Source organism: Nesoenas mayeri (assembly GCF_963082525.1).
Source record: "Nesoenas mayeri genome assembly, chromosome: 8".
Taxonomy (NCBI): domain Eukaryota; kingdom Metazoa; phylum Chordata; class Aves; order Columbiformes; family Columbidae; genus Nesoenas; species Nesoenas mayeri.
This window is the reverse complement of record NC_137554.1, coordinates 9,524,029-9,538,633: the sequence shown is the minus strand read 5'-3', so window position 1 is coordinate 9,538,633 and position 14,605 is coordinate 9,524,029. Positions and strand designations below refer to the sequence as shown.

The 14,605-nt window shown below is 38.9% G+C and overlaps 1 protein-coding gene across 1 annotated transcript in view; it reads left to right on the top strand.

The window, feature by feature from the left end:
- COL24A1 (collagen type XXIV alpha 1 chain) overlaps positions 1 to 14,605 on the top strand; it is a gene marked incomplete at both ends in the record, with an annotated part of 135,534 nt that overhangs the window by 92,598 nt on the left and 28,331 nt on the right. Inside the window, 9 exons of the mRNA XM_080348930.1 lie at positions 5,052 to 5,105; positions 5,404 to 5,448; positions 5,560 to 5,604; positions 6,886 to 6,939; positions 9,909 to 9,962; positions 10,967 to 11,020; positions 11,244 to 11,297; positions 12,628 to 12,681; positions 13,253 to 13,360. Of these exons, the coding sequence (XP_080205056.1) occupies positions 5,052 to 5,105; positions 5,404 to 5,448; positions 5,560 to 5,604; positions 6,886 to 6,939; positions 9,909 to 9,962; positions 10,967 to 11,020; positions 11,244 to 11,297; positions 12,628 to 12,681; positions 13,253 to 13,360 (522 nt within the window). The remainder of the gene's footprint in view (positions 1 to 5,051; positions 5,106 to 5,403; positions 5,449 to 5,559; positions 5,605 to 6,885; positions 6,940 to 9,908; positions 9,963 to 10,966; positions 11,021 to 11,243; positions 11,298 to 12,627; positions 12,682 to 13,252; positions 13,361 to 14,605) is intronic.

Here is a 14,605-nt window from a genome sequence, read left to right as displayed (position 1 = left end):
CACGCAAGCCAGTGGCCTCAGATGAGGAGTACATGCATGCAGTTATTTTCACTTTAAAATGCTGATATTTGAGCTTCCTCTAAAAAGGAATATCCCTTGGGTCTTATTGATCCTCTGGAGTTTGTTTGACTGGGGACCTATGGGACGCAGTGAGCTAGAAGGCCAGTTCAAAAGTAATTTGTCTGAACAGTTGTCTCTGAGACTGGTACTGAACTGCTGCAGGTTGAATGTTTAACTCCTCTGGACACAGCATTCCCCTCCAAACTCCTCCTCTGATCCTTCCCTCCTGGCAAGTCCATCTGCCAGCATCACCAGAGCTGGAGTCAGAGTCAAGCTACTGATGTGAGTCCTCCCCTGCAGGGACTCCTCCCTCCCAGCAGCATCTGCTACCTGCTGATTGTTTTTATGGGGGAATGAATTATTTTAATTTAGATTATATTTTGAAGGTAGAAGATAGATTTTATTTGAGAGATGTCACATCTTCTGCCAACTGCGACAGAAATCTTTGAGGGAGTCTGTCTCTGTGATTTTGGCAGCACATCATGTAGTATGTGGCTTATAATTAAAGATCAATCAAAATAACTGCCAAACATCCCAAGCTCTGTGGAAGTCCCAGTTTGGAGCTGTGGTTTGTGCCTTTGTCTCCATCCAACATGACTGGGGTTGCTTCAGGGAATGGGCTCTCAGAGAAGACCCAGGTCCTCAGATTGTGTGAACAAACTCCCAGTGAAACCCTTGAGAAGTTCGTCTCCTCTCAGGATCAAAATATCAGACCCAAAGTGGAATCTCACGTAAGGAAAATATCGAGGGGTCCCTGAAACCTTGGGTTTGTCATCACTGGATTTAGAAAGAGAAGTGTCAGAACTGTGAGCTCTGTATGGCAGGCCTCAGAAAAATGCATACCACAGTCATATACAGAAGTTAAACAGCAGCATATGGAAATTCCCCTTTGCTGTGTATGATACAAGACAGAATGTATCCTGTCTTCACAGCTGGAATCTGCAGGAAGTCTTAGGAGCACTGACCCTGTCCTTCTGCACTGTCACAGAGTGGAATTCCTTCATCTCATAAATTCTAGACCTTTCAGCAGCTGGTTTGCATCCAAGATTAACCAGCAGCCTATTTCTGCCTGACAGTGTCCAGCTGCTCAGTCTCTGGTCCAGGCAGGAGTTGTGGCCAGCTGAAGGCTGTCTGGGAGCCCATGGAGCATCGTACTGTCAGGGGATTTGGGGGATATGCCACTGAGCACAGCACTAGCACAGAGCTTCCTCAGCTCATGCTTGAGACTTGATGCACTTCAGCTGGAACCATGTGGTAGACTGGGTCCTTTTGTGACCCATGGTTTTTCTTTTTTAGTCTTAATCTCATGAAAACACAGGGAGAACGCCGCTTTGTAGATAGTTCAGTGACACTCTGGTGGTTAGGAATATCTATATCTCAGAGAAGAAATTTCTCTTCATTACCAGAAGAAAGACACAAATGAGTCTGGAAGACATGCAGTGTAGATAGCTGTGAAGCCATTGAAGCCATTGTTGTATGTTTTTTTTGTTGTCCTTGTTTGTTAACGTGTGGAGAAGAAAAACACAATGCGAGAGACTGGTTCTACTTTTAGTTCATACCATGATTGCCAACTGTAGCTTTTAATTCGAGAGGAAGAGGTCTTGTATCATTAGATTCATTTAATGAGTGAGACCTAAGCAAATTGTTCATAGCTCCTGAAGTTTGTAGCAATTAATATTCTTCAGGTTGATGTTTGGTGTTTTAAAGCTCAAAAGCAATAATTTTTCCACTCTTACTTTCCTGGAATCAGTTCATTAAATTCAATTTTGAAAATGCACTTAAATGGCAAAGTGAAGTGCCATAAATTTGGGGTCAGGCAACAGCAGCTTATGTCTGTAGGAACCAGTAGGGTTATCTCTGCTTCAGCTGTGTCTGTACTGACATCAAGAACCTCGATTATCTAAAGACACCAATAATCAGTTTTAATGAGTAATATCTTTCATACTTCCCACAGGAGGCAACATGGAACCTGGAAAAATGTGTGTGTTTCAGGGTTATGTGAAACAAATGGCCAATGTGCTTTGTGATACATCAATAGCTGAGTGTGTTTATCTGTCTTTATTATTCAAAGGAAGTGAGACTAAAATTGATGTAATTTTCCAGTATTCTTCCATGTCAACCACCAAAAAAGAGAAGTAGCTATATATCATGTTTGCTATTTTCACTCTTATATTTAGGAGACAGGATGAGAAAGAATAAAAAGAGTTAATTGGTGCTTCTTGCCTTCTTAAATGAACTTTTTCTCAGCTTATCATCCCAGAGTTTTCAATGTACTATGTTCTATTTTAGAAACAAAGCTGAACCCATGCCAAATAAAAAAGCAGTAGCAATCGTTTGGCAGCCTTACTCCTCGGCTCTGTTGCAACCTAAATTAAATAACAGCTGGCAAACCATGTGTATCTCTCATTCTGTACTAGCTATAGGAGGAAACGATATAAATCCAATTAATCTGTGCCAATAATGAGTCAGTCTACTATTTATAGAAATGTTATGGTGTGCTTTTGTTAGAATATTAAATTGCCTTTGTCTTGGATTGCTGGACTCTACTCTGTGGCTGACTAAAGGGAACCAAAAGGCAGGTATGACCCGGAGCCAGAAGCTGAATATCACGTTAGTATTTGTTATTAATACACTGTTTTCAATTCAAAATTATGTAGTAGAAAGACAGTGTTTTGAATGGTAGGCCTTTTTACTTGATCAGTAGTGATCAAATCAGTTGTGATTCTCTACCAAATGACTGGGCCGTTGATGTGAACTCCATTGAAGTGGTCACTTGTGCAACTAGCAGAAAAGTTTTGGTGAGTTAAGCACATAACATAGACTGAGAATCCTGTGCAGTCCCCTGACTGGACCATTTCTCAAACTATGGGCTGGCTATGACTGCCTCTATGATTAAAAGGAAGTCACAAGTCTTCCAGGAATTTATCTGTTAATATTATTAATGATAGAAGATAAAACCTAGAAAGAAATGTCTTTATTACGCAAATCTGTACAATCAAAACATATCCTTTTTCCTCAAATATTCCATCTTGAGATTCTATCCACTGATCAGCCCTGTGGAGGATGCACAAAGAGAAATGAGAGGTCATGTATCTAAAAAGTCTGAGAAACCCTAAAACTATCTTGCAATTGCACAGCTGAACACACTTAGTTTCCCCCTTCTTATGTTGCCTTAAGTGATTCCTCTACAGCTCTTCCCTGGGATTCTCTCCCCTTCTACCTCTCAGCTTAATGACCTGTCCTCACTCCATCTCAAAGTTGCCTCCTGTCCCTTCTCTTCCCATTCTTTGAGACATTTCACCTGAAAGGAATACCAGGTCACAGGACTCTAAACCTACTTAATCTGCCTTGAATTTTTGTCACAACCCATTTTATGTGCATTATAGAGAGCAGCTGCAGAAAAAATGCAGAGGACTAACCTGACGTTAATTTGATCAAGATGTTTAGCTTTCTTCTCAATTATGCTATGTAATAATTCAATAATAGGGTTTACACATAATTTTAATGTGAGTCCCAGTCTTACTGCTCTTATAAAGGACCCATCACCCTCCGTCACACCATTAGTGTTTTGGTTCTGATCTCTGAGTGCATTGAAATCACCAGGACTTTTTTCCACAGATTTAAGTATCCTTTGGTTTGGGACCTTTCTCATTGAGAGCCATGCAGCAGCACAGAGTGTTGTCTTCTGTAGCTTCTTTTCTCCTCTAGCTTAAATAACTGCCTGTAAATACTCAGTCCTGGATTAGTCCAAAACAAGAAAGGTGGCCAGGCTAACCCAAGGATTGCCTCACAAAAGCTGTGTCCCAAATTACCGAGCTATCAAAAGAACTCAGATAGCTTTCACTGCCTGGTCATTCTCCTTTTCCTGTGGTCTCTGTGTGTTCTCTTGTGCTGGCCTGAAGCAGCAGTGCTGAAATGCTGACAGATAAGCTTCTCATGGGATATTTCTGGCTCTTCCAGAGGTTACAATTATATATCAGCTCACAGGAAGGGCCTTTTCTTGAGAGATTTCCATTTCAGGAGGAAATTTTAAATGATTCAGTATACACGCTGTTCCTGAGTTACCAGTCGGACGTTTTCACCGTAGCTCCAGAGAGCAGTGGGTGCCTACTCAACATCTGTTCTGACAGATGTGCATCGGTAAATACAAGTGAGAGAGAACAGAATTCTGCTATGTTATGTCTCAAAAAAATCAAGACGTAGAAGTCACTGACATTTTTGAGGAGAAAGTAATCTAAATAAAATCAGATGTGCTTCCAAGAATGTAATTTTATAAGTCCCTATTATTGCCTGTTAGAGCAGTATTAACAACTCTGGAAATCACTCATGGTGGCATGCCCTGCACTATAAACCGTGACCCAAGATGTGAGGTTCTCTAAAATGCAGAAATGTGCTCTGAAAGTGCAGATTGTTTTCCTCTGGACACTGCCATAGTAGTGTACTTGTTCCCTCTGATGCCAGTGCAGCCCAGATGCCACCAGGAAAGCTGTTGTGTCCCAGCCTCACGCTGCTGGAAGGAGCAGTCTGCCTTGATACTTCATCTAGCTCTTGCTTTAAAGTGGTTGGTTGTTTTAGGTTGTTATTAACTGGCTTTATTTTCCATACCCAAGCAGTCATGGTGTTTAGAATTCTGGAAATAACATCCTAAGTCAGCATGGATAAAATATTATTTTCCATTTTGCTGATGATCTATTTTAAGGATTTTTCATTTGCTTGTAAACTAATGGATTTAGTTCACCAGTCTTAAATAATATGGGTTTTTTTTTAATGTTTTGGCAATCAATATTTGCTACGTTGTAATGCGATGATTTAAAAGGTTATCTTTGTTCATCTATTAGTTATAAAAAATCAATTTACAAGAGACTTTTTAGTCTAATAATAGAGAAGTTCACTATGCCAGATTATAAATTGCTTCTAATTATGCCTCTAACTGGTTTACTAACAGAAAATAATGCATAATTAATATTCCAAATCACTTGTTCAATATTCAGGGGCCAAGAGGTCTAGATGGTCCTCCAGGAGAACCAGGAACACAAGGCATTAAGGTGAGTGCTTGCATTGTTCGGTACTGTACAAAATGTTGAGACAGACCATAAAAGATAAGAAAACAAATAAACACACAAACAAAAAACCAAGCCAGCATGTCGGAAACTATAAAGTTCCATTTACTCCAGGAGATTTGCAAATTTCTGCTTTCTCAGGGACTTCATTATTATGGTTTAGACCCATCTAAGATTGAACCTGTGCTTTTGCAGAGTTACCCAGCATTTAAACTGATAGCAACTGTATGCAGCTTATCTAGCAAATGCATATAGAATTCACAAGTTTTTGGTTATTTGTCAGGGAGAAAGAGGTGATCCGGGAAAGAAAGGAGTTCCTGGGCTCATTGTAAGTATTATAACCAATCATTTGAGTAGACCTTAACACAGTTACTACTAATTTCTGTGTTTAGAAAAGATCTGAAACCAGCATTGTCTTTCAATATTTCTCTTTGACCAGGGTAAAGCTGGAAATCCAGGAGAAAGAGGAGATCAGGGTGCAGTTGTGAGTACGAAATTCTATAGTACTTCTGCCCAAAAAAAAATCCACAAAGTCTCCTACCTTGTTTCACACTTGAATATGAGGGCTTTTGTCTACTTTAGAGCAGCTGGCAGACCTTGACAAGTAAGGTTTGTGTATATTTGTATGAAGAATCAGGGGCAGAAGTGAGAGTAAGCATGAACATGGTCTAGTCTGCTACAAGACCAGTGTTTTCATGAATGATGGTCCACAAAATACAACATGATAGCAAATTGCAGCAGAAGACAAGACCATTGGAGTTAGAAGGGGCTGGGGGGGAAGGTCCTAGAAGTTTGTTCATTTTTGTTTTATTGTAGTTTTAAGGGAGAAAGTCATAGTGACATAAAAAATAATTCTTTGATAGACTTTTAGAGTAGGTGTGTACTATTGATGTTGGGATAAGCACAGAAAAATGTATAAAATGTATATCCCATGGACAAGGGATAATTCTTCCTCTTAGAGCTTCTTTCAGTGGAAGTCTGACATGTCTTTGAGGCTTTCTTTTGCAAAGATTACCAGTCAGTCCAAATTGTATTGGATTTTTAATAAGGAAGGTAGCAGAGAAGCAGAAACAAAGCAGTAATGGTGGTAAATTTATGCTGAAATTGGGACTTGGAATGTTGGTTGTCACTGTACTTCTCTTGTGTCTTTTGCTCAGATGTAGGAGCTTGTTGACTCTCAGCTTTGACACGATGGGTTTTCATTTCCTCTTCATTCACTAGGATGTCCAAATGTATTTATAAATACAGAAATGAATGAAGCAAAACCTCATTAGGTTGAAATTAGTATGTTTATTGGAAAGTACAAGATACTGCTCTATTACTCCTACAGCTCCAGTTTCTAGAAGAGTGTATGAGACAGACATGAGCCAAATTAAGCAGAAAGAAAAGTGGGCTGTGAACTTTATAGATCATCTCAAATACCGTTTGTAGGGCAGGACACTCGTAGTGTTGTGTTTAGGCCCAGTTTGCACACATAAGCAGCACATGAGTCCAAGGAGGATGATGGGGAACTGGTAAATGGTGGGTCAGCTGAGATCCATCCCTATGTGAAGGAAATTGAGGAAGGGTTTATTCAGGCTGCTCTCACTTGCCACAGGAGCTAGTGATGTGGCAATGCACATCAACCAGAAGAAAAGGCTGCACGTATTTCTTGCATTTCTGAACCAAGTTATTGAGTGAGCAGAAATATGAGAGGAAGTGGCTTTTCACAGAATATGAAACAGCTTTTTTTCCAAGGATTTTTTATTTTCCTTTAATCTTCCAGGGTTTACTTGGGCCTCCCGGAGCCACAGGAGACAGGGGACCAATGGGAGAGCCAGTAAGTTGATCCTTATGCCTGCTTAAAAATTTTTCCACGTATTGTACTAAATTCCTTGGTAACTCAAGCACCATTTTACCAAGATTCAGTGTTGCCAACTGTGGTTAGATAGGAATTGTGGGGTAATTGTTCCAAAACTGCAGGGCTAGAGTGTGACTCCTTGCTTAGAGTAACTTGTTCATAAGGAGACCTGTTAATCATGTTGGGAAGTGCTGTAGTAAGGGGTGTGCAACATAAGAGCGCATTACAGAATCTGGACCACAATAATACTTGGCTTTACAATGCATTGAGGTAGACATCTACATTATGGATTCTGTAAATATATGTGCCAATACTGATATTAGGCAAATTTTAGGATAGTTATTCAGAAAATCAGGGACTAATCTATTTGGCCAGTTAAATTTTCAACAAAAAAGAGACTATTATAATAAACCTCAGATGTTCTTCTACTGGATGGATTCTTTCTCTGATTGTTATTATTTCAAATCCACAGTCACTTTTATGTGGCTAATACTGTAACAAAAGAACATGCATAATCTGCAGCAAACATATACTATATAAAGTGCTGCAAGGTGTAGCCATGACAGGAGTAGGATTGCATCATGATCTCTGGGGCTAAAACAGATATTATATATTAATAAATACAGTGAAAGAGTGTGTGTTGTCCTAGGAGCATTTGGGAGAACGCTACCACTTCATAGGGCAGAAATCTAATGAAGTTGTCAAAAACTGTGTTTTGATTGCTTCTGAAAAGATATTTTGCACCTCAGATGACAAGTAGTTGATTTAAATCTGGAAAGTGAACAGTTCATATAAAGTATATTGTTTCTACTAATTATTATTATTATTTCTAATATTATTTCTGTCAAACCATAGGCTGACATGCTTACAGAAAGCTATTGCACATTTTTGGGGGCTAGAAAAAACATACATTTATTTTGGTAAATTTTCTTTTGGATGTGATTGCCCGCTTAAAGCTGCCAACTTGTAGGAGTGGCAAAATGTTTTAACAGAAAATGTATTTTCTAATGGTTATTATTGGATTCCTGTGACATCGTCTCTTTCATTTACCTTATCTAATTTTCATATTGTGACATCTGAGAGACTTACAGTGCAAAGCTTATACATGAAATTTCTCCTTTTTCTAGTCAAGTCTGAATGTTCATGTACACAGAATGACTATCAGCCTTATTGAATTTAAGTGATCTACTCTTGCGCAACCTAGATTTCTGTTGTGCTCATCATCCTAGAATCTACACATGCAGTGTCAAAAGTAAGAAAAGCTTATCCCATGAACAGTGCTCCTTTTCTTTCAAGTGCTGAAGAACTAAAATATCTTCAAAAAATGGTCTGCAGAGCTAGAAATAAGTCAGGAAAATGACACAAGATGGTCTGCAATGAAATGTGTAGCTCGTTTTCTAACTGCCCATCCAAGCAGTTTGATTTCACCTTCTATCTGCTGGTCACTGTACAAAAGCCAACTGCTGAAGTGGCTTCTCTGGCCCTGTCACTAGTTCTGCATAGGGAAGAAAAATCGTAATTATTGGTGGAGTAGCAGAGAAACATAAGCAATCAGAACTATTTGTAGTAATGGGCTTGATATAAATAACAACTTTACCTACTTGTCAGACATTTCAGTAAAACCCTTCTTTGCAAGTTAGCTGTTGTTAATGGTTAAGAGGAGTCCCTATATTGCTATAAATATTTGGCTTCTGAAATTCCCTGGAAGTCTCAAGGGAAAGATATGTTACCAGTCCAGCAGCCTTAGCTCCATGGTGATATTATGAAGAAATACTTGACGTGTGAATCAAACTTAAGCTTTGTGGCTTGCCTAGTGGAATACCGTGGAGTTGCTGCAAACAAAAACTGCTGGACTTTGTTTAGGACCAAGTGAATTCTCAAGGGGAAATTAACTGCAGTTTCAGTTGTTCACACTTAAATGAAGCTACAGGGTAGCATATATGCATCTGCTGAAATCCTCTCAGTAATACAGAGTTTACATTGTTACAAGCAAAAAATATACTCATGTTATCACTGCCAAGTCATCAGAAGAAGCAAAACCATATGCATAGTCTATAAGAGGAAGTGAAATAAAAAAGACTAAATATTTGCTTAAAAAGCTTCTCTCATAAATATGGGTAGCAGTATCTTTCTTTTACATTATAATAATAGATGAACCAAATGTTTTGAATTTAGAATGTACTTAAACACGGATAAGTCCCAAAGGGCTAAATAGATATGAACTTTCTGAAAGCTCACAGACTGGATAAATCCAGAGGGTTGATTTATCTTGACATACATTCATAGTGGCTATGGAATCAGCTGTAAGCTTACAGGTACCCTCTATTCCATCACACAAATACATCTCTGTGAGCAGAGAAAGACAATCTAACGTGCAGAGCATTTGAGCATGCTGCTTTTGGAAATGATCCCTACATGTTACTGCACTAAATGTATTACTTACAGTAGGGCTTATAGGAAAATGCTCATAGTATAGTTACTAATATTACCAAAAAGGCTCTAGCTTTTAGTCCATTACACCTCAGTGATTGTCCTGTATAAACATTGCTAGATCCATAGCAAAGCACACTGGAATTGTTTCCAGTTAATTCCATACCAGACTGTAGACTTTTCTGCAAAGCAAACCAGACAGTCTAACAAACCTTAATTAAACAAAGTCTCAATCAAGAGGAGAGCTTAGTTTAGATAATAATTTACTTTTGGTCTAAGAGAAGAGACATCTGTGCTGTTATTTGCAATCTGTTATTTCAGTGTGTCAAGATCGGCAATGAGGTCTTCGGTAGTGTATGTCATTGTGGTACTTACGTGCACTGTTGAATTCAAGAAGACAGACAATGAAATATGCTTATTTATGCCAATTGGAAGAGTTCTGAAGAAACAAAGTCAAGACTATACAATCTAATTTAATGCTAATTGAATGATGCATCCAAAATTTTGTTTAATGCCAGGGTCCAAGAGGACAACCGGGGGATGCTGGCCCTATTGGAGAAATGGGTTTTGAGGTGAGCTTTTAATCATTTATATAGTCATTATAAACACTCAAGCAACTGAATAAGTGTGGACAATGTGTTTATAAACATTTTTATTACCCGTAGCTGACTTAAACACCATGAGCTGCCGGGAGACTGCTTTACTTAAAGCCGTTACAAAAGAAAATGCCTAAAATAAGTAGCTTTTTCTTTGGGCATATGGTCATGACTTCTGCACCTAGATGGTGAATGTTGAGTTGAGCAAATGAGTTGTCTTTTTTTTTTTCTTCTGAAGCACCATTCTCCTTGCACTTAGCAGTACATCATTAATCATATGTCCCTGCAAATGCTAGATGAAGAAGAAAAGCAGCTGCAGGCTGTCTTCTTGCTAACTTTTGCTTCTATTTCTTGCTTCATTTTTTTAATATCTCTTTGACAGAAATATGATAGAATGTATTAGCCACATTTGCAATGAAGTGGCTGAGGGATGAGATCACGTAGAACAAAAGGCATTTGGCTTACTCAAAGAAATGTGTTTCCACAGTCACCCAAAATCCCAAAATCCAATCTTCTGACTGTTAAAAAAGGATTTAAATGTACACTTCGCAAGAAGAAATCTGATACCATTAACTCTTTAAGGGCTGAAGACTCCAAAAAGGGTGTTTTTTTCTCCACAGGCTATATCTGCTTGGCTCCAAGCCTAAACAGGATGAAGTTGTCAGTCAGATTTACAAAAGATAGATAGCTGCTCAGCCTGATAGTAATTTATGATTAAAGGTACAGGCTTAGTGGTACTGCTGAGCCTCTCATACATTCCTGACCCACAGTGCAGTTCCTGAACTCCTCCTATACTCTCTTTTCTTCTCTAGGGCTCTAGTAAGAATAAAGAACTGTGTTGTCTTAATGTGATTTTTTTCAGACATGTACATTTCCCAGTGTCTCATGTTGGTTTTCTGCTTCAGTTTTAATTGTATTATTTGGTGGTTGCAAAATTATTATTGGTGACCATATGTAACAGTAGCTCTTGTACCACACAGGGACCTCCTGGCCCTGAAGGAGAACCCGGCCTGCAGGGAGAACCAGGTGCAAAGGTAAAGGTTGAAATTATTCTCTCTTGTGTTGTTCACGTTTTCAAGTTTCCATAAAAGGAAATCAGGGTGATCTGATTTATTAGCAAAGTAAGTAGTGATACAGGAAATGAGCCATTAAGAAATATTGTTATTATCATGATGACTGCATTATCAGTAAATCACATCATTGTTAGGAATAATATCCCTTAAAATCCAATGATTTACTTTTCTTGTGATATTCCAGGGAGACATTGGACCCGCTGGGAAGGCTGGAGAGCCAGGCAACCAAGGTTTAAGGGTAAGCTATGAATGCAAATCTTCTTCCAAAAAGGAAAGTATGTTACGAATGTGTCAGAAATGCAGGTTGAAAAACCTTGATTTATCAGAAGAATTCAAAAATAAGTTATTTTCTGATATCTTTAAAAAACAAAAAGACGTTATGTTGTAGCAAGTTAAAAAGAGTGTTGATTATAATGTTGAAATACTTATGTCTTAGCGTCTCATGTCACTGAGATATGAACGAGTGGTTTGAGCATTAAGGTAAATCGAAGGGTGTCCTGTCCAACTGTGAAGATGACAGCACGCAATAATGCCATGCACGGATACCCAGTCTGGGAGAGATAACAGGAACATTATAGTCTCAGAAGAGCAGGGTTTCTCTCTATACCACCATTTGAAGCAGATGATTTGCTGGTGCTGTGGATGGCTCATTCGGTACTTGATTTCACCAAGCACTTGTGCCCCTGCTTATTCCTGTGCACCTTACCTCCCTCATCTGACCCAAACTGTTGCCTATACTTTGAAGGTTGAAAAAACCTTTTAAATTGCTAGAAACAGATTTTATTCAGGAAACTGTTAAAAGAGCATAAACTATGTCCTTTCAAACTTAAGTCTTACAGTTGAGCTCTCTTGTTCCATTAGCTCTTTCCTGTCATGTTTTTCACCTGTCTAAAATCTCCATTGAGGTGCATTCCACAATGCACAGTTCTGTCAGTTGCACAATTCTGTCTGTTCTCGGAGAGGAGTAATTCCTGGTACTGGTCCACATTGGGTACTCTGGGATTCACCATGCTGCTGTGTCTGAAATGCTGTCTTAATAGCATAGGGCAGCTCGTATTTGGTTTTTTAATATCTGCAGGTTTCAAGGGTCTTTACCTGAGAAAGGCAAATATTCTAAAATGCCATGGTGCTGATACTGTTGGTAAATGATGAGTTTCTCATGGATCTAAACAGAGTCACTAAACATACCAATATAGTAGTTATCCACATATACATGGAAATTTCAGGACAGAATATATATATTTTGGAGGTTACTGTTATTACATATTATAGACTTTAAAACCAAACAATCTCAGTGCCGCTGTCTAAATCTCCAGTGTTATATAGATAAAGTATTCCCTCATTTTTCTAATGTCGATCATCTTTTGTGTTTTCCCATGTTTGAGATTCACAGGACTCTGTTACTGTAGATCAGTGAAAAATGAAGATGAATGAACTATAACAGGAATATTAAAGTTGTCCAAAAGATAATAACCATTCATAAAACTAGTCCAAGTTCTTCCAAGGCAGTACTTCTATGCTGAGAAGTTTAGGCAATAACTTTGTTTTCAACTGTTTCTTTCTATAAGGGTGAACCAGGACCTCCAGGAGAAGATGGTGTTCAAGGAAAAGATGGCCCAAAGGTACCTTCAATTTTTGCAGCAAATGTAAAGCAGTCATATTACCTTAAGGACCCAGGTCTCTTCTCCTGTTTCACTATGTCAACAGAGCCCAGTTGAGCACGCTTAGTTTTAACGTAGGAGGCCCTGTATATCGTATGCTTTCCTGTGCCTTTTTGGCATATACCTACCCTGAAAGAGCTGCGAAGTTGAATGACTTGACAGAGAAATGAAAGCTGGAGAACTGAGTGCAGCTTATTTCCCTGGTGCCTACCATGCTGGAGAGAGCAAGCCCAAGGCTGCTCCACTCCCTGCTGTGCCAGGAACTGTGTCAGAAACCAGGACAGGGGAATTTGCAGAGGACACTCTCAGGTAGCTGGTGATGGATGGGGCAAAATCTGGCTGTAGGTGTGTTTGAATTAGGTAAAAATGGCTTTACCCTAATTTGGGACCTGATCTGAATTTGGTAAGATTCCCATCAGTTTTAGTGTGCTTTTTTTTGTCAGACTTGAAGACTCAGAATTCAATTTTCTCAAGAATAAGTATTCTGTAGCAACAGCCTGACTAAGGGCTTCTCTTTTTTTCTTTGTTTTAGGGAGAACCTGGAGATCAGGGACTTCTTGGAGAAGATGGTGAAAAAGGAGAGATGGGGTTACCAGGAATTGCTGGACCCCCTGGTGAACCTGGCATAATGGGCATTCCTGTAAGTGCTTTCAGGTTTAAGTGGACTTTTTGTTCATTTTCTTTTTGTAATCGTTTTCTTTTTAATTTTGCTCACTGCTTTTATTTGTTTATTTCTGATTTTCTATGGCAATTAGAGGTGACCATCTTTAAATTCGCTTGCATCCCTTTTCTATGTGATTCCCCTTTTCAGGGTTGGTAGAGAGAGGACACAATTGTTTTTCCTATCTTAGATCTGGGACCTCTTAGCAGACAGTGATTCCTCACCACTTGTCAACTAGATACATACACCACACAGCCTGGAGGCTTTCACTTCAGATCTCTCTTCTCCAGACAACCTTTTGACATTAATCTCTGCCCCCACCTTTATTTGGATACTGTGAGCAATCTCAAGGTATTAGATCATTCTTCAAATTTTAAAAACACCCAAAGAAATTGGCAAGATGTATACACTACCATAAATTGTGCTGTAAGATCTTCTGTTGTTTTGTATCACTTTCTGTACTCATGGCTTTGTTTACTGTCCCAGGGCTACCTAGTTCTTAGTTTAGATTCAAAGTTTCTTGGGGCAAAGAACTGGCATTTTAAGCAGCTTGTAAATGATGAAGCATTAGACCTTAGAGCACACAAGATTTGGCTCCAATTTAAGACTTTATGCTAACGTTCTTGCCACATACATGCGTAGCTGTCACTCCTTTTAATAAACCTTAACAACAAAAGGGAAGTCTAAAAATACCATTTATAGAAAAAGTGACATCACTCCTAGAAGCTAAAATCCAGCTATAAAATCTATTTTTTTAGTTTTATGCAACTTTTTAATGTGAACTAGTATTTTTGAGCAGTTTCCAAAGCAAGTATGTAGCTTTAAGTCCGACATCAGATTCCTTTACCAAAAACTGTCTTGTTCTCACTTGCAATCCTGTGGCTGCCTTCTCTGTAGCTCTTACATGATGATGGAGTCTGAGTAAACAATATTTGGACGGCCAGCTGTCAATGACTGTTAGCACTGTCCCCTCTGTCCTCTAAGCATCAGTGTTACAATCTGCTCTCTTAACTCCTGGGTTCTTCACAGTGAACTACGCTACCAGTGAAGGAAGAAAAATGCTCTTCTAGTTGTCAGCATGCACAGAACCATTTTTTTTTTCCTGATCCAATGATACCACCCTGGATTTTTTTACCTCTGGTTTAAAATTAAAATTATGATAGAACAGCTCAGCCCTTGGCATAGCTATGTTGTATGTAATTATACTTGTATACAGTGAACATC